The sequence below is a fragment of the Ambystoma mexicanum genome, chromosome 3q (genome assembly GCF_040938575.1).
Source record: "Ambystoma mexicanum isolate Mex_15411 chromosome 3q, UKY_AmexF1_1, whole genome shotgun sequence".
Classification (NCBI taxonomy): Eukaryota; Metazoa; Chordata; class Amphibia; order Caudata; family Ambystomatidae; genus Ambystoma; species Ambystoma mexicanum.
In genome coordinates, this window is record NC_090926.1 from 193,244,102 (window position 1) to 193,268,829 (window position 24,728).

Below are 24,728 nucleotides of genomic sequence, written 5' to 3' on the forward strand. Positions count from 1 at the left end.
GGCCACTTACTGAAGAATCTCAGCATGTGACTGTTTATACACAAGTGGCTTGTGTTGCAGGCTTTTGAAAAAAATCGAACCCGTCACACATCAACCTTTCACAAGATATGCAAACATAGTTTACCATTTTTATTTCAGCACACACACAAAGGCTGTGTAAATATCTGGAAGAATAAGGATGGCAGTCTCTGTGCAATGTATAGCCGGCAGGCAGAAGCCTGCCCCTGCAATGATGGCCCTGAACAAAGGCTCCCATCCGTGCCCATCAGGGGCTGGATGCCCCTCTACTACTTGCTCTTCACTCCTCAAACCATGATACAGCATTCAGATATACACTGCTACCACTTTCACTTGGACCCATGGACCCCTTCGATCCATCAGTGAGTGATGGCTGAACTCTTCCACTGCCTCCTCAATTAACTGCCTTAACCTCTTACTTGCATTTGCTCGTTGCCTTCCTTCTCATCTATCCTACCACTCCTCCCACTGCATTGTGCCTGTTTTATTTGAAAAATCGAATTTAGCTTTGTGTGTGCCTTACATCTGTGCACCTACTTGCTCTGCATGCTACCTGTTTTTTGAAAATCGAATTTAGGTTTGTGTGTAGTGCACATTTCCTTGCTTGTACAATTTGTGCCCCTTGTTTCGAAAAAGTCACTCACCCCTCCTAACCATCATGATCATATGGTGGGAGAGCAACAGAACCATTCCGTCCGGGCCCACTAAATTCCAGGTGACAATCTTTCTACTTCCCTGTGGGTCAGCACCCACTGCCATAGGCGCATTTCTATCCTCGACAACTGACTGTTCTACCCTCCACTCCGTCTCACCTGTACTCTGCTCACAATACCCCCAACCTGCCTTAGCTAAAACCTGCCAGTGTGCACATGTTGCACTGTTTTATTCCGCTGTGCCTGAAATCGTACTTGGCTGTGTACTTGCTGTTACCATTTGTTTTAAAAATCGCTTTTGCTGGGTGCACAACTGTTACTTCACTACCTTTTACAAAATTGCGTTTTGCTGTTGGTACACTCTGCATTAACGTCCTGCACGTCCTACCTTGTCCTCAGTGCCTGCCCCCCCACGGAAGACCTTCAAAGATGACAAGCTGCTCCATATTGCCACGCTTAACTCTCGCTCTGCTGTCAACTCATCTGACAACTGCAACTTCCTTGAACTCATGGATCTTGATGTGCTCGACATCACAGAGACATGGTTCAAGGACAGCTCTGTCACAGGTTTTGACACACTCCTCCCTGAAGGATACAAGATCCTCTCTGTGCCCAGGCCCAAGGGGACAGCAGGGGAGTGACCCTGATCTTCCCAGAATGGATACCTGTGTCCATCATCCCTACTCAGGTTTACTCCTTCTTTGAGTGCCTAGTCTGAAGGCTCTCGCTCTCTCCTAAATCTTCTCTTCTTTTGGCCACCTTCTATCTCCCCGCTATAGGCCACCAGGACAATCCACTCTCTTCCTCTCGGAATGGGCTGACCTGGCCTCCTCTCTACCTTCCTCCTTTCATCTCCTCCTGCTGGGTGATCTCAACATTCATCTGGACTCTCCTGACTCCTCAGGACCTTTCCGCAACCTATGCGATTCTCTCTCCCTCTCTATTTTACCCTCTGGCTCCATGCACACAGCGGGCCACACTTTGGATGCTTTCATTTCTACCAACATCCGTCACTCTATCCCTCTCACTACCTCTCTCTTGGATGGACCACTTCTCTCCTAACACTTGAAGCTCTCCTCTCAGCTTTCATCGGCACACCGGGCACGGGCACTCAGTCTCAAAGTCACCAGACCCATGAAAAAAGTGACAGCAACTGCTTTTGGCTCCACCTACTCTCCGTCTCCTACTCGTGCGGCTGACTCCCACCGTGACACTAACTTCAATCTCTATCTCTAACAGGTTTGATACTCTTGCCCCTGTTACGAGGGTCTGACTGAAGCCTTCCAAAAAGTGCGGTAAATGAAGCTTCATCCAAACAGGTGGACCCCTGCCCCTCCAAAACCATTAAGGACAACATTGACTCTCTCGCTCCAGCCTTGGCTCATCTCAGAAATCTCTTTTGCCACTAGAGTTTTGCCAACTTCTCTTAAGCACTCCCTTGTGCATCCTCTACTGCTGACTCCTCCTTTCCTGCAAACTACCGCCCTATCTCTATCTCCCCTTTCAAGGGGAAACATCTTGAGAAGCTGGCTATCTCTCAGCTCTACTTCCACACTGAATCTGCTGGTTGCTTTCACAACCATCAGTCTGGCTTTAGAGCATCCAGAAGCACAGAAACTGCTCTTCTGACCACCTGTGAAGACCTGCTCGCAAATCTCTACACTAACACTTCCTCTGTCCTCATTCTCCTTAACCTCTCCTCTTCCTTTGACACAGCAAGCCACAACAGCCTGATCGCACATCTGCATGACATCCTGGGAATCACAGGTCGGGCTCTGGCGTGGTTAACCTCCTTCCTTTCTGACCGCCCATCCCAGGTGGAACTTGGGTCCTTTCTCTCTACTATCACTCTTTCAACTTGTGGCGTTCCCCAGGGTTCTAACCTATCCCCCCGGTTCTTCAATGTGTACATGGCTGCCCTTGCACGTGTGATTGCCACTTTCATCTCTAACTTCCAGTGTTATGTAGATGACATGCAATTCTCCTTCAGGCTACCCTCAGCCACCTCCTCTACCTCGCTCATATCTGATTGTCTGTCTGTAATTCAGTGATGGTGTGCTGCAGACGACCTTTGCCTCAACGCCAGTACGACTGAGCTCATTCGCATTGGGACTCCTGCTCCGGCTTTCCCACTCTCACTCTGGCCGGCCTCCCTTAGCCCTTCACCCGCACCCACCTGCGAGGCAAAAAACCTTGGTCATCTTAGACGCCACTCTCTCCTTCTCCATTCACATTTCGGACATCTCTAAAAAATCCAACTACCAGTACTCTTCCTTTCCACAGTGGCTCACTGTCTCCATAGATGTGGTTCTCTCAAGGCTGGACTACTGCAACAGCCTCTTTCTAATGGATTGTGTCCTCCAACGTATTCCGCATCTTTGACATTTATTGTCCAGCTTCAGCTGCTTTGGAAAATAATTTTGTCAGAGTGTGCTGTGCGTCGATGGAGTCGATGTCCCTCGAAGGCCTCCGTTGAGGGTGGGGTCATCAGAGGGTATATATAGCACGCGCGTTGCCCGTTGGCCTCAGTTCCATTTTTCCGCTAACACGTTTGCTTCGTGATAAATTCGGTGCGCCTCATACCTGTGACAGTTATTACTCGAGCGATTGTTTCGATAAAACTCAACAACTGTTTTCTTCGTCTACACAGTCGACACCTAAGTTGGTTTTTACAAATGCAGAGATTGCAGATCGTAGATGTCTCTAACCGATCCACATCGAATTTGCCTGTGGTGCTTCGGGGAGGACCACAATACGAGCGTTTGGACCATCTCAACGTTACCTGCCACTCTTCAGACTGGGCTTCTCCCTCTATTACAAGAAGTCCCATATGACACCTTCCCAAAAGCTCCAATGCATCGGAGCTATGAAAGATGCATCATTGGGAAAGAGCTTGCCACCCCAAGGTTAGGGCTCAAGACATTCTTCAGATGGTTACCAAATTCAGATTGCCCAGTCTCTTCCTGCATTTGTTTTTTTGGTTTGTTTATTTATCTATTTATTTATTTGTTGAGGTTGCTCTGCCTCATGGCTTCCTGTATGTTTCTGGTGCCAGAGGCCCGCCTGAGAATGAGATTCCTTCAATGGGCTCTCAGAACACAATGGTCCCAACTCTCAGGAAAGATGTCGGACCAACTTCAGATTGCAACCAGAGTCTCTCAAAATCTTCAGTGGTGGGCCTGCGAGGAAAATATTCTGAAGGGAGAACCTTTTTGGCGGACGCCTCTCACAGGGTGGGGAGCCAAAGCCAACGATCTGACAATCGGCGGTCATTGGTCTCCATCAGAGTCCAACCTACACATTAATCTCTTGGAGCTGAGAGCAATCATACTAGCGCTGAAGGCTTTTCTGTCCTCTGTATGGGGAAAGAATGTCCTGATAATGACCGTCAACACAGTGGCCATGTACTACCTCAACAAGAGAGGTGGTGTAGGGTCACTACCGCTGTGCAGAGAAACAATGCAGCTCTGGTACTGGCCAATTCAAGAAGGAATCTCCTTATCGGCAGTTCACCTAGCCGGGGAGGAGAACGTGGTGGTGGACGCTCTGAGCAGGCAGAGCACAGTCTCCCACGAGTGGGCACTAGTTCAGGAAGTCCTTCAAGAGATCTTCACTCTTTGGGGAACCCCTCAAGTGAATCTGTTCGCGACTGGTGTCAACTGATAGTGCGAGCAGTATTGCTCAAGGGAATTTCCCCAAGACGAGCTCTACGAGACTGGGAGTTTCCACTACTGTACGAAATTTCCTCCAGTCCCCGTCATGCCTCATGTAATCAGGAGGTTGAGAAGGTTCAGGAAACACGTGATCGTAATTGCCCCGGATTGGGCCAGGAGAACGTGGCGTCTGGACCTTCTGGACATGTCCATCTGTCCTCCGATGCGTCTTCCACAAAGAGAGGACCTTCTCTTGCGAGAGGAGGGTCAGGTTCTCCATCCAGCTGTCAAGACTGTCAACCTTCACGCTTGGTTTCTGAAAAGGCTGAGATAAAAGGATTGGCACCTCCCAGATGACGTAACGGAAGGGTTGCTTTCAGCCAGATGACCAGCAACAAAGTCTCTGTACCGTTGCCGTTGGAATAAGTTTTGCAACTGGTGCAAAGAAAAGAATGTTGATCCTTTTCAGCCTAAAACTCTGGATGTTTTATCCTTTCTGCTTTCCTTAGCCAATAAGGGCCTTCAGGTTGGCACCTTTTTAAGGGCTACTTGGCAGCGCTGCCAATCTTTAAGGGCTCATCAGAGGAATGCTCTTATTTCAAGATCCCACTGGTGACTCCATTTCTAAAAGGACTCACCGCTGTGTTCCCTCCATCTCCTTTTCAGGTTCCGGTTTCGGACCTCAACCTGGTTTTGAAATTTCTGATGTGTGCTCCATTTGAGCCTTTGCACGCATGTCCGTCCGATAAGGTTATTAACCTTCAAGATGATACTTTGGTAGCTCTAACATCAGCCCGTCGAGCGTGTGAGTTGCAGGCACTTTCATCCAGGCCACCCTGTACCATATTCCATAAGGGAAGGGTTGTTTTAAGGGTAAAATGCTCCTTCTTGCCAAAGATAGTTTCGGACTTTCGTTTAAGTCAGAAAATTGTTCTGCCTTCCTTCTATCCTCCACCTCATTTTAGTAAGGAAGAGGAAAGACTCCATAGGTTGGACCCTAGGAGAGCGTTAAGTTTTTACCTCTCCAGAATGTCAAAATTGAGCGTGGACGACCAACTCTTTATAGGATACACAGGACACAAACTAGGCCATGCTGTTTCTGAACAGACCTTGTCTAGATGGTTCATTTTTACCATATCTGAATGCTACAGACTGGCAGGCAAAGACCCTCCTGAAGGTTTGCGAGCTCTTTCCACCATATATACACCAATCCATTCGAAGAACAAGTTACTTGCCCCTGGTAAAGTTTTTTTCGACTGGATGTTCCTCCAACATATTCCTCATCGCCCTCCCAACCTACCCCTCTGTAGAATTTCCCATGCGATTACAGCTTTCGTTCCACCAAGGCGGAGTACTGTCATGCCCATATTTATGTGCATATGGGCTACACGAGGGGGGAAAAACAGAACTGAGGCCAACAGGCGCCGCATGTGCTACATGAACCCTCCGATGACATTGCCCTCGACGCAGGCCTTCGAGGGACATCGACTGGACGCACAGCGCCCTCTGCCGAATTTATTTTCCGAGGCAGCTCAAGCTGGACATTACATGTCAAAGATCAGGAATACGTTCAGGAACATCCAGTCGAAAGAACATTACCAGGGGTAAGTTACTTGTTCTTCACAACCTCCCTGCCTCTGCTCTGCGCCCTCTGCAACTCATCCAGAACAGAACCGCAAGACTTATCATTGGCCTGAAGCCTAGGGGCCGCATCTCTCCGGCGCTGAAATCCCTCCACTGGCTCCCCGTGGTTGCAAGGATCAAGTGGGACCTACCTGTCTGCAACGATGCCTACCTAAATACTGTCCTTCCCAAGCCCTCCGCTCACCTACCTCTAACCTTCTGTGAGTGAGCCGGATCTCGAAGCAGAGATTTGGAGGGAGATCTTTATCCCCTGCAGGGGCCTCCCTGCCGCACTCCGTCTTGAGCCTGATCTCCTTAAGGTCCGGAAACTCCTTAAGCCATTCCTCTTTTCCTCTTTCTTCTCTCTCCCTTTACCCTGCTAACCTTTCCCTTCACTCTGTCCCGCTCTCCCTCCTTTTCCTGCACAGCCGTCTGGCCGCCTGGTGTACCTCAGAGTCTCACAGGTCCCTGGCAACCTCGTCATTCCTCACACTTACCTCTGGGCCTGCACTTGCCTCATTGTTGAGCCTTGAGAGCGGCATGTCTCAGCACTTACCCCAGCTTCTGACTGACTGGGTGCACTTGGCCCCCCCTGCATTTACCCCCTTTCACCTCTCCTGCACCTGCTCGATATGTATACACCATACCTTGAAGATCATCTATCTGTTTTTCCCCTGTCTCCCCTCCTTGCATGGTGGCGCCTCAGTGCACTTGGAAAAGCTGCAGAATCGTTGTCAGACCTATTTGTTGTCATCTACACTGTTAATTGTCTTATATGCACTTGTTCAATGCACCCACTCTACCTGTGCAGACGTGTATTGTTCAGAAATTCAAGGGCTCGGAATCACTGTTTTTTCCCTTGTTCCCTCCCTCCTTGAGCACTTTAAAACACTTGCTTTGTGTATAGGCGCTTTACAAATAAACAATACCATACCAGAGTGTCACTTAATCGGTGTACCCCGAGATATTGGACTTTACGGCTGAAGACGATTCTCGCAAGGACCCCGGAGTGCTTGAGTTGGCAAGAGGCCGCTCTATAGAATATGGGGTTGTTGGGGGAATCTGGGTTTCTTTAGAATCAGTCTGATTGTCGGCGCCGATATCTATTAAGGGAAAGTCAACATATGACGCACACATGTCCTAGAGTGCGTTTTCATAGAACATTCTAAATGGACAATGCAGTTGTAACGATAGATTGTCCCATGGTTTCGTTATTTTTTTTATTCTTTATCTAAAATTTAGTAATCCGTACAGGAATGGGCAATTAATCACAAATCTCTATCACAGCATAAAGGAAAAACACACGCAGGAACAGGGAAAGAAAAGAAAAACAAAAAAGACACATCAATATACAATTTAAAGCTGAACTAGTACATACTCAAAAAAGCCCCCCAGACCTTCTCATGAAAATGCAATTTTCCCATCTTTCTGTAAATGAATTTCTCAATGCTCGCCAAGCAGTTCATTTCTGTAATTCATGGTTTCGTTTTCATTGCACTGCTTTGTTAGATTAGCGCCTGGTAATAGCTTCTGATAAGGTAGTCCAAGTCTTCTGAGTTATAAAGATGTAAAGATGAGGAAACGCAAAATGGGTATTGGCTTTTCTTTTTTTTTTTTTTGCCCCATACATTTCTGGTTTTGAAGGTGCAAGTTTATTTCCGTACTGGAACCAGATGAGACTTTTTGTTTGCATTGTTATAGATTGTGTTCAAAGTTTTTCTTGCTTTTCCTTGACATCCGCTCACTAATTCGTGAGGATCTTGAGCATGATTTCTGCAAAGCACACAATTCGTGCCAGCGCTGGGAGCAGCTGAAGAAATCTGTGCAAAGACGCAAAGTGAGTAACCGCAGTGTGATCTCCGCTGATTAGTTGAGTTTGTCTAGATTGGGAACCTCTAGGAATGTATTTCTAGAATACATGATTGAGTGAACGTACCTTGTGATTTTTGATGCAGCTTTCATGTTACTCTTCAATGGTTGTGTTTCGCAATAGGATAATTCTGTGGTTGCTAGCCCCACCATACCTTCTCTTGATAACCTCTCCAAGAACAGTATGCTTGATCTGGGCATAGCATGAGGTTGTTACTCACATACATACTCCATTGTTAACCTACAGAGTAGTGTCACTTCCCATGTATCTCCAGCATCCTTTCCTTAATTGCTTTGCATTCTTTGAATAGTTTCATCAGTTTGGTAATCCTCAGTGTATCATCATCTAGCCATGTCAACAAACCCATTCAAAACAGTAGCCTTTCCACCTCTGTGGGTCTTTTAGACAAATGAGGTGACTATTAAGTTCGTTCTCCCGAGGCAATCTTCGATCAATAACTAGGAGAACCCTGGTTGTACTGACTTTGGGAATACTGTGCTCACTTATTCTATTCCCGCCATCTGTGTGCCTCCATCTCTAGCTGATGTATAGAAGCTGCTTCTCGGTTGCAAAAATGTATGTGAATACCGAAATTATATACAAATTACATTGAACATTCATTGAAAATATTGAAAAAAACCTATATAGCATTTCACATATATTCCAACATTATCCACACATTATTGTGCACCATATTTACACTGTCATCTGTCCCTGTGTTTTCAATTCACATTCATTGGTTTTGATTGATCATTGTGACATATATAGCTGGATTTCTGGTAGATTACGGAAGCAATAAGCCCTGAGCCGCGGGGGCATTACCTAGTCAGGTAATGCCCCTGCAGCAATGGGCTTATTGCTATGAGTACCCTGGCCTGCAAGACCAGGGTACTAATAGCATTTTTTTCTGTTCTGAAACGCTGCAGGTTTTGGAACAGGACAAAAAAATGGCTGCCGGGGAAGGGGAAACTCTGTCAGTTTTCCCTTTCCATGGCAGCCATCGGGAGTGGACGTGCTGGGGACAGAAGTGTTCCCAGCACGTTTGCTCTCAAACAGAGCAAAAAGAAGGCGAGTGGGGTTGGGAGGGGATTTCTGGGGGGGTGGGAGGGGAGGAATACACTTACCTGAATCCCCAGAGGGGGAGGATGGCTCGGAGCGGGGACTACCCTGTTCCGAGCCTCCTCATTGGCTGAGGGGCTGCCACACCCCCGCCCCTTGCCAGGGATGTGAAGGAAGCTAAAACTTCAAGGGATTCTGCGTGGGGTAATTCTCTGGCGAGAGCCAGTCAGATTGCGTGTAACAATCTGATAGTCTCTCGCCGGGAACTAATAAGTGGTTAAACTCTCAGTTCTTAATTTCAACCCTCAATGATTCTGCATGTGTACAAACAGTTCATTGTCTGGTCCTTGTTCTTCCACCGGACCGGTTTCAGCCCCCGCCCCCCATTATTCCATGACACCCTTCAGCATTGCTCCTAGGCAGCATCCTTATGATAATTGATATGGTGTTTCTAAAAAACGTTGTTTGTTTCCTCTGTTGAGATGCAAATACATAATGAACTGTTAGTGTTGATATATGTAGTTACTGATTTGTTATAAAATTAGTGGCAAATACATCACCCTATAACCTTGTTTCTAGTTATTGGTGGCATCTTGCACAGTGTTGGGAAACATTTTCTCTCCATTGATTTCAATGGGACACTTCTTTTTTGCTTTGTTTACGATCCTGTCCTGACTTTCTGAAGCTAAGTAAAGCCTTCAGCTTCACTCCCCTTTTGCTCATTGTTATGGGGAAACTGACTAGTCATTGGTCTGTCAGTATTGAGAAACTTTGTTTCTCTTTTGACTGTATTTTTACCAATTGCACCCACCACCTTACAGTGCAGTGTAACGAAGATACTTTGTATCTCCCTAACTTTTTTATATTTTGGATGTTTGCTTACTTCTATATGTGCCTAAAGACAAGCTGGTGGTAGCATGTATATTTTTACAGTGTTTGCGTTATTTTTCTTGTGAACATTTGCGCATGGCTACTAAATGTGGCTAGTGTCCTAAAATGGCAATGGCACAAGATCTTTGCTTGTTCCTTTGTCATATTGCAGTTTGGCATTTTTGCTGCCCTACCATGTAAGGAAATCCCATATATGGTCATGCACTTGACTGGGGAAGCTGCTGCTTTCACAGGATAATGGCTTTGTGTGCCTGTGCCACAGGAAGGGGGCTGGGACTGTCGGTTAGGTATGATTTTCATATTTATGATAAATCATCCTGACCTGTGTCAACCCCAGAACCTTTTGCTTGGATTTGGTAACCATTTGACGTTGTCCCTAGGTATCTTTTTTTCCCCTGTCGCCTAGTCTTTTACTCTTTTTATGGGTGACCTTTTTATGTCTCTTCATAGTGTGTGGTTGAAGTTATAGTTTCCAATAACTTTTGGGCTTAGGCAGGGTTGCCCCTTTAAGTTCTCTTTAATGTACTTGGGTGAACTACTGTTCCCAATTACTATAGAGAGATTTTCATCCCCTTTACATTTTTGTATAAGTGAGCCAGCACACCCCACCTTATGTGGAGTGCTGGGGGATACAATGTATCCCCTTTCTTACTTACCTGGTAACATTTTGTAATAATTACAAGTTTTCATGAATGGCTGGTGGCAGTGTAACTACTTTTATGACTTTTAGTCACTATTACTCGCAGGCTGTTAATTCATCCTCGGTAAAGCAAAGAAGGGCCGCCATTTTTCTAAAATGTTGGGCTCCTTCTTTTTGTTGCCATTTCTTCTGTGCTTGATATTTCTGAGGTCTTCCCCTGCCATTCTAGGTGGGAACGACCTCAGTGGAAGTCCTGTCTTCGGTGGGATTCTTCGGCCAGGCTCCAGAGTGCTGAGAAGGCAGGAAGCGAGGGAGGAGTCCAAAACTCTGCAGCCCTTCTTTTTTCACCTTGCATGAAAGGAACTAACTCCCAGTGGGGGGCTGGCTGTCCCGATTGGATAGCCAGACGTCCTCTTGCTGTAAATGACAGGGACAGAATGCAGCAGTTGTTATTCCTGTTAAATAGCTGCTGACAAGTCAAACACCAGAGCTGAAACCGAAGAGGAAGATGAAGAAAAGACGGCCGTAGCGTATTTCCAGTGACAGGAGAGCCTGCTGTGTGTAACCAGACCCTGCTATTCCAATTGACATGGGGGTCCTAAAAACGGCAACCCCGCCCCAGAGCCTGGTGAGAGCCACTAGAATCAAGAAGACATGCATTTGAGCCATGCTGCGACCTTGCTTGGCTGCAATACCTCAAAACCCTGGGACCTCAAGCCATTGTGCGGTGCATGATTGATTGTTTATTTATTATGTGCTTATACATAAGTGTTTCAAAGCACAACCATGCATGCATGGGTGGGGAAGACGAGACAAACTATCTTACTAGGCATGGTGCATTCAGATCATGCATGTGAACAGGATAGGAAGTGAGTTGGGAGGGGGTGGGGGGGGCGGCAATAGGGACCAAGTGCGCCCAGTCCCGTCTGAACATGAGTGCAGAGGGATATCACTCTCATGGGTCGTAACCGAAGTGCAGTAGTGCTGCGGCAAGTGCAAAGGCCGGGGGCAAGTGCAGGAGACTGGCGAGGAAAGCTTGGGACTTGTTAGGCTCTGAAGGTACACCAGGCAGCCAGTCAGCGAAACTGAGCAGAAGTGGAGCAGAGAGAGCAGAAAGAGGTGGATAGCAGAGGAGGGGGAGAGAGGAGGAGGTGAAGAGGAAAGTCGTGAGGAGTTTCCGGATCTTTAGGAGATCTGGCTCAAGACAGAGAGAGGCAGAGAGGCTGTTCCAGAGTGGGGCACCTGCAGTGGATAAAGATCTCCCCCCACCCCAAGTCTCTGCTTGGAGAAGCTGCTCACCCGCAGAGAGTTGAAGGAAGACGATCAGAGGGATTGGGAAGGAGATTATTTAGTAAGAGAAAGTTGCAGATAGAGTGGGCCCATGCCACAGGGAGCCAGTAAAGGGATTTCAGTGCCGGAGAGATGCAGTCGCTGGGCTTGAGACCACGGATTAGTCTTGCAGTTCTATACTAACAGCCCTAATGGCCAATAGGCTCAAGCCGGAAATATCTAAACTTACACATCCGGACCAGTCAGGATATGTTCCAAACAGAAATATTACGTGTAACCTGCAGAGGCCGCGTCAGGTCATCGACCATACTCGCGCCAGTACGCACCACTATACTGTGCCCTCGCTGAATGTGTTAAATGCATTTCACTTTGTCAGATGGCCATGGCTGTTAGCAGAGATCTACGTGAAATGTTTGCATGAGAAAGGTGCGAACCACCAAAAGTTTGCAACTTTCTCATGCGAACACACGTACATACCCACACCGCACCCATGACACACCCCCCACCCACACCCTCAACACGCCCCACCCACAACATAAACAAACCCCACTTAGCTTTTTCTTCACGCTGAATCCCTACGGCGCCAGTTCCCTTTCACTTCTGTGATCGGGAACTGGCGCTGTCTTTTTTTTTTCTTTTACAGGGGCTGCAGGGGTTTCCCTTGCAACCCCCGCTCACTATACTATAAAGTATAGTGAGCAGGGTGTTGCGGGGGACAGCCCTGCAGCTCCTGTTTTTCTTTTTTTTCCACGGGTGTGCGGGTGTCCCCCGCAACACCCCGCTCACTATACCACACAGTGTAGTGAGCGGGTGTTGCAGGGGACACCCCTGCAGTCTTTTTTTTTTTTATTATTATTTTTTTTTTTACTTACCTGCAATGCTACCACCAAAGGTTCAAACTTTTAGTGTTCGAGCCTTTGGTGGTAGCATTTTTAGAACTTTTTGTTCATGCAACCGTTTAGATACGACCGTTTAGATAGTCTTTTTGTACAATACCGTTAGCAGCCCTGAAAAGCTTTGGCATGGGGCCAACGCACATAAAGTGGGTACGACTGCTATATAGCATCCCAATAGCAATGGTCTCAGGCTGCTGGGGGAAGGCACCAGGCAGGGCAGCACATGGTCTTTATGTTATTTATACTGGCCCTAGAGCCGATAGCGGTGTATCTTGTGAGGGAATATCAAGACGCTAGAGATATTTTAGATATGCAGTTTTATCATGTATCACGATTAACGCACAGCAATCGTGCCTATTCCCTTTTGCAGGATACAGGGGAAGGGCTTTGAGCGTATTGCCTGCGTTACCAATTAAGGAGGTGTCCCCATTCAGATACTTGGGGGTGAATATCTATCATGACCCTAAGAGAGAACACTTGAAGAACACAGTAAAGGCAGTGGACAAACTAGAAAAATCTATGGCCTTTTGGGCCAGACTGTCTCTTAGGAAAGATTTCCATTGAATGTGTAATTTTGTCTCCAGTTGTGTACCCCCCAACATTTTGCTTGTTTAAACACCATAGTCTGACTTAACCAGAGGAGCACAGTCTTCCGCTGCACTCCCTGGGCTTTTTTTTGCTCACTTCCTATGGGGAAACTGACGTGCCCTTAAAGGCAGTCAGTACTGGGAGATTTTGTTTCACTTAGTCCTTGTCAATGTTGCAACTTTTCTGCAACATGTAACAAGTGTACAAAGTACCTTGCAGTACAGTGCACTTGGGTCAAATAGTCATTTCCAAAGGCCCTAGATCCTCTCAAAGGATTCTTTTAGAGAAGTGCAGATGTGTCTCGGACAGGGCTGGTGGCAGCTTATCTTTTCATGTATTTTTAACCCTTTCCTGCCAGGTAAACCGCGTTTACCGCATTTGGCACCAATCGGTGGCCTGGCTTCAAAATGGCCATGCCACAAGGTCCTTTGTCCTGTCCTTTGACCATCTTGCCCCTTCACCTTCCCCAGGTCGAGCCAACCTGTGTCGGCCCTTATTTCGGCATGCAATCTCCAGGGAAATGCCAAGATTTCGCTGGCTTCTGCATCCCTTATGTGTGTGCTTCCAGGCTGTGATTGGTCCACGTATGGTATGCCTGTCTGAGAGCAGATCTTCCATTGGGTCCTCTTCGTTTTGGCGCGAAGCAGATTTTGGATAGAGAGGGCTCCAAACACTCATACCATGTCGATCTCTGGAGTTCTCACTGAACGAAGGATAGGATCCAAGTATCCTGAAATTAAGAAGCCGAGTCGAGGAACCGCTGGTGACCCGCTGGAAGGTTTGGCACCCTGTGCCCGCTGTCGTCCCACTGGATCCCTCTGCATCTGGTCGTCCTAGAAGGTCTGCGAAGATGCTTCAACCCATAGTGGGACCAACTATTCTCGGCACCTTCATCAAACCCTGCAAGTAAGCCTTCTCGGAAGTGTCCCTGGGCTAACCAGTGGGCTGACCAGTTTACGCAGGAACTTGGCCCTGATACCACCGCCGTTTCGAAGAGACACTCGCAACTTGTTACGTCGCTAGCTCTGTGTTCAAGGCACTCACACCAAATTTCGTACATTTGGCGTTCCTAGGTCTGGAGTAAAGTGAGTGCGCTGAACCGGAGTATACGTGGTTACTGTGTCGCCCAGCCATGGTGACAAAATTTGCAGGTGCACTGCTTTTGTGCCCCTCTTGCCCCTGAAGCCTGCTGCAGTGAAACTGGCCTGATCCATCCACCAGGAGTGGTGAAATCGCTACGGTCCCGTTTGGGTATCAACGCTGTATCTTCGTCGTCGAAAGCCCCAGAGACGCCAAATTGCCGCACTTGAACCTGCAACCGAAGTGGACTTGACTGCCGAAGTTTGATCCGGAGTGCGCCAGGGCACGGTGAGTACTACCAACCCTTACCGGTGGCCCTTAGTGCATCCAACCCTTTTTACGCACTAGTGGCCCCTGAGGGCCCCTCTCCTTTCCACTGCTAGTGCAAACTATCCCCAAGTCTTGGAACCTAGTCTGCACTGTTGGGGAGACCCTGCACGAATAGTTGGAACTTATTCTGCATCACCTCACCCACCTTCCTGAGCTGCTACAGGCCCCTGAAGAGACCCTGTTTTGCCCATCTGCATTACTGGGTGCGCCAGCCCTGCAAGTACATTTGAGCAATAGGCTCCACTCTTCTTAGGGATTGGACTGCCTTTCAGTTAGGATTGTGTTTGATGCAGAAGGGACCAAAGACTATTTGCACTGCCTGTTCCCTTCCCCTTTTAGGTTACGGCCCCATTTTGTGCATTAACCCTTTAGACCCCATTGCTCTTGTCCACCAGGTCAGAGTTCAGAAATCCGTTTTAACAAATTGGTGTACAGCGGTGGAATAGGACTGAAGGTATCCAGTGTTGCACACTAGTGAAGGCATTTCAGATTACTCCTACCCAGGGACACACAGTGACTTTGTAGTGATGACTGTAAAGGCCATAGACCTATCTAATATAATGGAAGCATGTACCTTTATAACCTTAAATGCTTCTAGATCAGAGACATCGAGAAAGATGTGTGCTGAGAGAGGTTTACCTGCTCAAGGTACAAAATTGGAAATGATTCAGAAAATCATGGAATGGCAAGAGTTGCAACTCAGTGTCATAGTCTCTGATGAGAGTGCAGAAGGAGGTGGGGCTGCGCCCACTTACAGAACTAACAGTTCTGTCGCTGCCCTCATCCATGGTGCCCATGAGAATAGGGAGGATGTAATGTCCAATGTTTCCTCTGCAAGCTCTGATGCTGAGGCCATGATGGAATTCAAGAAGCAAGAGCTGCAGTTTAAGCAGAAGGAGCTTGAATTTCACATGGCTAAGCTGAGCATAGAGCAGGCAGAAAAACGGAAGGACAGGGATCACCAGTTGGAACTGGCCAAGCTACAAGTTTCATCAGGACATCAGGGATCTGGACATGGGTCTGGGTCCTCCTCTCATCCAAGATTTCCTAAAGATCTGCTCAGTCTGTATGATGAGAAGAATTTGATTATGGATTGGTTGAATGCATTTGAGTCTGCATGTGAAGTTCAAGAGGTTGTAAATTCTGATAAGATTGCATGGATGCTCAGCAGACTACCCCATTCTGGCTGCAGTGCTATTTGGAAATGTCAAAAGCTGAAAGAGTAGATTTTGCAATGCTCACGCAAACTCTCATCTTCAAGTTTGGGAAGACTCCTGCCCAATACTTGAAGAGGTTTAGAGAGTACAAAAAGAAAGAAAGAAGGAAGTACTTGGGTGCCATATGTGACTGATTCTTTAAAGAACTTGACTTGCTGGGTTGAAGGCTATAAGGTCTCCACCTTTGAGGGTATGATATGTCTTGCCATGCTTGAACATATTTTTGCATCTTGTTCCCCTGAGCTTAAGCAGCATTTGGCAGATTCAAAGGAGTGTCATGATGCCTGCCCCCGGAAGACCAGACCAGGCCCAGCAGCCCCGGAAGCAGGCATCATGCCACTTGGAGCATGCCCAAAAGCCCCAGTTAGGGGCTGTTTGGGTGCAGTCCTGGCGCCTATGGCGCCAGGCTCATAAAGATAAAGTCAGTCCTGGCGCCATGGGCGCCAGGCTCATTATTGATAACTTACCTGAAGCAGACCATGCTGCATACTCACCTGAGGCAGACCATGCTGCATGAAGACTCAAGCCAAATGAGGCTTAGGATGGACTATTTTACTGAAGGAACTATTTTGTTACTTGGGTGGGGCTGTGGAAGAATACTTACCTGGATCTTCTTCCAAGGCTATTTAAACTACGCCCGGACAGCCACACGTGCTTCGCGTTATTCTGCTTGCTGCAGCGTAACGCTCACCGTGTTTTCAGCAGCTCCAGTCTTCAGCCACGCCCGCTTCAGTCCTGGGACTCCTGAAACAAGAAGAAAAGAAGGATAAAGGTTAGAACAGGAGTTTTAACTTTAATCCTTACCTGAATCCTGATCCATTTCGCCACGGAACTGAAAGACAGAAGTCTTTGAAGCATCGCTTCGCATTCCTACGGCGCCGCGCTGAACTCACCTGCTTGGCGGTACTTCAGCATTCCATCACGCTCTCTCCATCTCGCGGCCACCCTCCGACACCTAAGGAGACAAAGACAGCAAGGTGAGCAAGGGGACTCTCTAAGGCTATACAAGCTACCCCCAAGGACTTACCTGATTTACCACGGGAGGTACTCACCTCACCTCATCTCGGGTTGGCGCAGTCAACTCTGCTTCATTGCCGTACCCCGGCCCCTAAGGGGAGAAAGCAAAGACAATACCAGTTACCCCCCACAAAACGTACCTGATTTACCACGGGGGTCTCACCTCATCTCGGGTCGGCACAGTCAACTCGGCTTCATCGCCGTACCCCGGCTCCTAAGGGGAAAACCACAATAGACTTACCTGAATCTTACCAATTGCCATTTGGAAATCTTCGAGTGGATTAATCGGCAACCTGCAAGGAATCGGACAGAGTGAAGATCAGACATTTGAGCTCTTATGAACAATTGGACTTTAGAGTCAATACTGGAACTCACCAATGCCTCTACGCCAGTGAAGTAACTGGTCATCAACGCGCCCCTGCGGTCGACGCAGGATGGAGAGCTCATCCTTCCAAACCATCAGGTGAGACTAAGGAGGGGGACATCAAGAGTGATCTGTGGGAAGACAATGGGAGTGGGGAAGGTGGTTGACACTCAATTCCACGGGTGGTTAATTCCTCTTCTCCTTTGCAGAAGAATATTCTTGCGAGCCAGACAAACTAGGCTGAGCGGGCCAGTCCAGTCAGTCATCTCGGCGCTACACATCACGCTGGTGGAAACAGCGGCCCAGTTCCGGTCGACGTCCCCGTGGGAACCAGGTGAGCGTAACGAGGAGTTAGATCCTAAGAAGCTGGCCATAGCAGCAGATTTGTGGGTGTCACACAGAGTGTCCCATAAGGACAAGACTCATGATATGATATGGCATTTGTAACGTGCCTATACACAAGTGTTTCAAGGTGCGACGAGGCAGGGAGGGGGGAACAAGGGGAGACCGACAACGATCCTACTAGGCCAGGTCTCATTCAGATCGTGCAAGTGCATGGGTAGGGGGGGGACGGGAAAAGTGCAAGGGGGAAAGGGAGAGGGGAAAGTGCTGTACAGGGTTAGTAATTAACAAGATAAATAATAAGGGCCAGCTGGTGGCAAGTGCAAGATAAGTGCAGACAAGTGCTGGGAAGGGGGGGCTGTAGGGATACAGAGACAGTCCCGCAGTGCAGGGGTAGCCAGCAAGGCAGTGCAGGGGAGAGTGGCTGGGCCAAGGACCGAGATTGGTGAGTGGCCCAGTTGCTGATTCAGTACAGTTTCAGTGATTTAGCAGGGGAGAGAGAAAGCAGAAGCAAAGAGGAAGGTTTTGAGGTGCTTCCGGAACCGGAGATGGTTTCAGCTTCAGGGAGGCAGGAAGGCTGTTACAGAGGGAGGCCCCAGCTGCGGAGAGAGATCTCCCCCCAACTCGTTGCTTGGAGAAGTGGCTGACCCGGAGGGAGTTGGAGGCGGAAGAGCGAAGTGCTCGAGAAGGAAGATATTTAGGAAGGGAGAGTTGAAGGTAATTTGGCCCCAGGCCCCAGAAGGCCTTGTGGACAATGCAGAGGGTTTTGAACTTAATCCTCGCAGCCACAGGGAGCCAGTGTAGCGATTTCAGTCCTGGAGAGATACGGTCCCTGGGCTTGAGGCCAAGGACAAGTCTCGCAGTCCTGTTCTGGATGAGTTGAAGAGGGCGGAGAGTAGAGGCAGGCAGATTTAGATGGAGGCTGTTACAGTAGTCCAGCTTTGAGAGAACCAGGGCTCTGGAGACAGTGAGCTTCTGGGGGAAGGAGAGGAAAGGAAGGATACCTCTGAGGTGGTGCAGCTGGTAGTGTGACTTCTTAGAAACGTCAGAAATGTGAGGAGAGAAGGAGAGTGTGGAGTCGAAGATGACCCCAAGGTTTTTTGCCTTGCAGGTAGGAGCAGGAAGAGGGCCAAGAGAGCCGGCCAGAGAGCTCATCCTGTTAAGCAGGAGGAGGGGAAAAATTCTAAAGGTAAGTAGGGTGGGGGATCTGATAAAACATCCTCCCAAAAGAGCCACAAAAAGAAATTTAAGGGTAAGTCACAAGAGAACACACAGGGTAGTGCAGGCTATCCTCCAAATCAGAACTCTGGCTACAGTAAGCCTCCCTATGTCCCAAGACCCAGTGGATCTTGTGTGGCTTGTGGAGCAAGTGATCATGTGAAGGGGGACCCCAGATGTAAGGTCAAAACCTTGGGGATCCACTCTGCTAATCTGGCCTTCTCCTCCTATGAGGAAGAATAGATTACAGGGGCTTCCTTCTCCTCAGACTCCTTCCCCAGTGGGATAGATTCTGAGGTAGCTTTAGTTTCCCTGGGTTCCTGGGAGCCTAAAGTCTCAGAGGTTTATGCTAGGATTCCTGATAATACCAATGTAACGCTCACCTGATTCCCACAGAGACGCTGACCCGAACTGGACTGCTACCGTTTATTCTATCGTGAGGCGCAGGGCCCGGAAGATGCTCTGGATGGGGCCTCCGAATTTGGATTGCCTGGCTTGTAGAGTAAGTTTTCTGCAGGTGGGAGAAAAGGGATTGATTACCAGCTGGGGTGGATATGTGTTCCCACCAATCTCCCGTTTCTCACTCTTCTTGACCCCCAACTTGGTTTCTGCGAGCTCTCACCTTAGGTATTGTAAAGATGAGCTCTCCATCCTGCCTCAGGTGCAGGGGTGGGTAGAATCCAGTTACGTCACTGGATGGGAAATAGTTGCGGACACTGTGTCCTTTCGTCTCTCCTGCGGTAGCCGTAAGTATGAGTGTCTTTTCTCCACAGGAGCCGGGGCCCAGAAACCTAAAGCTGGTAAGTCTCTTGGTGAGTATTTGTTCTCCGTGCTTAGTGCTCACCATGTATTCCTCTTATGCAGGTGCTGGGATGTAGCTGACGTCGTAGCCGCGGTGGAGGAAGGTAAGTGAAAGAAAAGCGACTGCTTACTTCTAATGATTGTCTTTTTCTGCTTACAGGTGCCGAGATGCTGCCGGCGACACAGCCGCTGTCGCGCGTGATGAGGCACGTAAGTAAGTGGAAGAAATGTGGCCGCTTTAGAGCGGGCACCTCTAAAGACTGTCTTTTTCTGTTTTTCAGGTGCCGAGATGCTGCCGGCGACACAGCCGCTGTCGCGCGTGATGAGGCACGTAAGTAAGTGGAAGAAATGTGGCCGCTTTAGAGCGGGCACCTCTAAAGACTGTCTTTTTCTGTTTTTCAGGTGCCGAGATGCTGCCGGCGTCGTGGCCGCGGTGGAGTTCGGCGAGGCCACGGATGGGTAAGGCAAGGCGGCGCGGCTGCGAGCGTTTGAGAGCGCTGCTAATCTTGTACCTTTCCTTTGCAGGATCGTCGGAGGTAGGATTGCTGAGGCCGGATTCCGGTAAGTAGTTTCTAATGCTCGCCTTCTCTTTTCTTGTCTGTTTGCAGGTGTTCCGGGTGCTCGCGGGCGTGTCAGGAGCCAGGATGCAGGAGCCGACTCGGTGAGCGTCCTGATGCAGAATAACGCGAAGCACGTGTATTCCATCGGGCGTGGTTTAAATAGCAGAGAAGTGCTTCAGGTGTGTTCTTCCACCAGCCCCACCAGGTAAGAAAAGAGTTCCTGAATAGAGGAAATAGTTCCTCCCAGCCCTGATGGCTGGGGACTTCAGCCAGACTGGATTGTTCTGGGTAAGTATGCAGCATGGTCTGCCTCAGGTAAGTCCACCCAAGCATTATTACACAGTTTATCAATATGAGCCCGGCGCCGGGACTGAAGTCCTTTATGAGCCTGGCGCCAAAGGCGCCAGGACACAGTCCAAAGGGCCCCTTTAGGGGTCTGCTGGGTCCGGAGATGTGGAAGAAGGGTCTGCTTCCGGGGGCACTGGGCCAGTCCTGGCTCCTCGGGAGTAGTGCTCGTGACAACCAAGCACTACTTTAAGGGCAGTGTGCTGCTTAATGGAGTAGATACTCCTGCCCTTAGAGATAGTGGGTGCAGCAGAACTGTAGTGGATTCTACCTTGGTAGACCCAGAGGAATGTTGCCAGAGCTCATCTGTTACCCACGAAGTTGGCTGATGGCCCACCTCTCAAGTTCCCAGTTATGCCTGTAAATCTTACTATAAATGGTACAGTGGTTAGGATTCCAGTGAGCATTCAGAGCGATGTCCCAGGAAAGGTCTTGCTGGGGAATGATCTTGGAGCTTTAGGGCTGTGGGAGACGCAGCAGAGACACCCTGCACAAGGTCACAAACAAGGGCTGCGCTGGCTAAATCCAAGCCAAAGGGGAAACCCAATGCTAAAGGTGTCAAGACAGAAGAGGGAAGGAAAATATTCCCCCTAACTCGCCTACCACTGAGGTGGAGTTAGTTGGTCACACACCTGAACCTGACGAGGAAGAGGTCTGTCCCTCTGAAACATGACCAGTTACAAAGGTTCTTACTTTTAATGTGTTTTCCCCTTCTTAAAAGTATACATAAGGTTATTTTACTCACCTGTGAATTGGTTCCCCCACTTCCCAGAAGTAATGTGGTTGGCTTCACCTAACTATTTCTTGAAGAATATAAGTGTATACGTTCACCAACTCTGTCTTGCTCACGCGGACGTGCTGTATAGAATAAGTCTACATTGGGTTTTTTCTACCTGGAATAACGGTGTGTCATTCTTAAAGTGTAATTTGCTTGCCCTGGTCTGCTTTATACAGATTCTAAAACAGTCTTAGGTTTATACATACCTTTAATTTGCTGGTAGCTCCTTTAAAACGTATATATGTCTTACTCCCTTTGAATAGCTGTGTGCCGTTCTGAATAAGTGTACTGTGGTTTAGCTGACCTTATATGCCTGGTGCAATCCTAAAATAGTGTAAAGAGTTCTTGCTTAGATTAGTGTTCCACTGATCCGAAAAGCAACAGTAATAATTTATTACACCATTAGGTCTTATCACCTAGTATAACTGAGGGTTATCCTGAATGTAGTTAAAGGTTCATACTGTTCCATGAATTTGTGTTCCGCTATTCAGAAAAGTATCCTAGTAACCGGGTTGGTTTACTAAGTGATTTCTTAACTGAGTGTCAATGCATGACTGACGGGGTCTACTAAAAACACTTTAAAGGAGGTAGGAGGATTGGCGGCCCTTTTCGTAGCACATCATCAATAATATAGGCAGAGCCTTAAACAAGAAACACAAAGTGCTACAGGGCTCTGTATGTTCCCTTCTGGGTGTGAGACCCACTATCTAGAGCACACAGCTGTTGTTATTCAAAGTATATTCAAAGCATATTTTTTTAGAAAAATATAATTAAAATTCTTTTCAATTGGCATAATTAAAAATGTATTCACAGCGTCAACAAAACATAAAAACTACAATATCTCAAGAAAAAGTGTAAACACAATTAACAGGTAAAGCAGCAGAGTAAACAAACAATAATGGGCAAAGTAAGAAATACCAAATTGTGTACCAAAGTGATCCTAATTGAGATCACTTAGAGGTAGTGTTGTGTAGATACCATCAAACTATATTCATCATCACACTACATTCATTCCAATCTCATTTCAGGCATACTCATACTCTCACATTCCCAACATGTTTCTTTCTGATCGTGTGTGTAAATATGTAAAACAGAAATTCATCAGGGGTAGTCTGCCATCTACCACGTCAATTCCAACCTAATCAATTTAATTAACAGGTTACACTTTTGGTGATTCTAACCACAAGTAGATTTGCGGGATTCAACAGCTAAAGATCAAAGACACAAGTTGCATGTAAATAAGCTTTGTGTGCAGATCAGGCACAAGGGTTATCAAAACTTTTCTAGCCCTGTTTGTGGTCCTTGATTCATTTGGAGCCTGGCGTAAGAAGGAAACCATACTTAAGGAGAAGAAGGTTAACTGGTCAATCAATCCTCCTCAATAAATTCTCCTGGGTTATTCAGTCCTATGTCCTATGTCACTAGGATAAAGCATCTGGCCATATGAGAGCGGCTGGTATTAGCGTTCTTCTTGCAGATAATCAAGAGGTCAGTTTGATGTCATCTGAATTAGTACCATTTGCGTTTCTCATGTTCAGAAAGGTATGGGGCTGCCCCGGTTTAATCGTCCCGTAGTTCCGTGCGAACTAGAGCCCGTTTGCTGATGAGCTACATATGATCGTTCCTCGTCTGATTTTCAGAAGGTACTCCTAAAGTACAGGAATACGGCTTGCTTCTCTATTGTTGGTATGGGGTGGAGGTGTTTTCTTTAGCGAGCCAAATGCGATTCGGTAGTCTACGTAGCCCGCGGTCCTATGCTGGACTTCGAGAACTATACTTCGTTGTATTCTCAATGGGGTGCTTCCTTATCGTGATTGCGTTTTCTTCAGCGTTCTCCTACCATTGAATTGTATTCAAAAAGTATATGTAACCTAGTTTTACTCCCCAAGAATAGCTGATTGCATTCTGAATGTGTTGTAGGTTTACCCAACCTTGAACTGCTGACTGCTATTCTTAAAAAGGTAATACTTTGGGTTGTGTCCCTCAAGTATTGAGTTGTTTTCATAATTGTTTATATATAATGTGATAGTGCTTATTTATCAAAGATTTGTCTTGGCCTACTTGTATTTAAATAAACCATTAATTTATTTTACAATACATAATGTTTCAGTGTTTTTTTGGACGATATGCATGCTACAATTTGTTTGTATCAAGGTACAGCCCTCTCTCCCTCTTAAGCTAAGCCTGGCTGCTCTGTCTACGTTACCAAATATTCAGGTGGTACAGCCTTATAATAAAAGTAGAGTTCTCCAGCATGGGGTCTGGCATGGATTCACATGTCCATGAATATTCCCCGTCGTCAGGCTGGGAATCCTCGGTAAAGAAAAAACCAGTATCAGTTTCGTTTCTGATCTGTCTTTCGTAGTAATAACCAATCACTGGTCTCTGCGTCATACTGACCACAGCCAATGACTGCCCTCTACCTAAGCACCACCTCTGGCAGCCATCTTCAGATTTTTACCGCACGTTCATGTGTTGGGATCCTCGTGCTATTGCTCTCGAGCGTTAGTGCTATTTTTTTCACGTTTTTTCTCAAAAACTTCGTTTTTTCGGTCAAAAGAGCCTCAAGCTCCACCGATTCTCCATCCGATCAACGGGGATCCGTGTCGGATTCGTCTGCGCCCCTCAAGGGTGAAGATTTCGTCGAGCTCACTTTTGGAGGACTCCAGAAGTTTCTCAGGCCCGGTCATGGCCCAGGAGAAGGGAAGCTCGACGCCCGGAAAGCTGTTCAGGGTCTGCCCTGGATGCCAGCTGCAGAACGTCTTCAAGGAGGACGAACACTCTTTTTGTCTTTACTGCCTACATGAGGACAAGACGCACGTTGAGAAGGACTGTGCGTTTTGCGGCAACATGTCGGAGCGGACCATGAAGGACCGCCATCAACGTCTCGCCAACTGGAAGAGCCCGTCCGGCGAGAAGAAGAGGAAGAAAGCCGAGCGGTCTTCTAAGACCTTTGAGGACGCCCCGGCAACGGGGGTCCAACATAAGGCCAAGCACCGTGAGTCCGCTGGCACCGGGAGCGTCGAACGGTCGGGCTCTACGGGCGCCAGGCAGGGCGCACCCTCCCCGGCACCATCAACCACGAGCCAACGCTCTGGGTCGGGTAAGAGGAAGGCCGAGCACCCGGCGAAGCTCCTGGAGAGGCCCCGGTCGAGCTCGAAGGCGGAGGGGGAGCGAGGCAGTGTCCCCCCCCCTCAAGGATAAGGCGGTGAGCGCACCTAAGGTGGTGAAGGCCTTAATCCATCCGGCCAAGCCCTCTACTGTCGCGGCGGCCCTGGCTCAGCCTGTGGAGGCTACACCAGTGGTGGCGACCTCGGGGCTCAGAGTCTCCCTGCCACCTCGGAGGGAGTCCTTTTTTGTGCCCATCGATAGGACCCCCGTGAAATCCCCCGTGGGGAAGAAAAAGGGGGGGCAGGGCGTCGTCGTAGATTCGGCCTCAACCTCGGAGGAGGAGCTGGTCGAAGTCTTAAGCCACGGCCTCGGCGTGGAAGAAGA

At 48.1% G+C, this 24,728-nt stretch overlaps 1 protein-coding gene across 1 annotated transcript in view; it reads left to right on the plus strand.

The window, feature by feature from the left end:
* PRIM1 (DNA primase subunit 1) overlaps nt 1–24,728 on the plus strand; it is a 349,710-nt gene that overhangs the window by 223,686 nt on the left and 101,296 nt on the right. Inside the window, exon 8 of the mRNA XM_069653478.1 lies at nt 7,693–7,784. Coding sequence (XP_069509579.1) covers nt 7,693–7,784 — 92 coding nt within the window. The remainder of the gene's footprint in view (nt 1–7,692; nt 7,785–24,728) is intronic.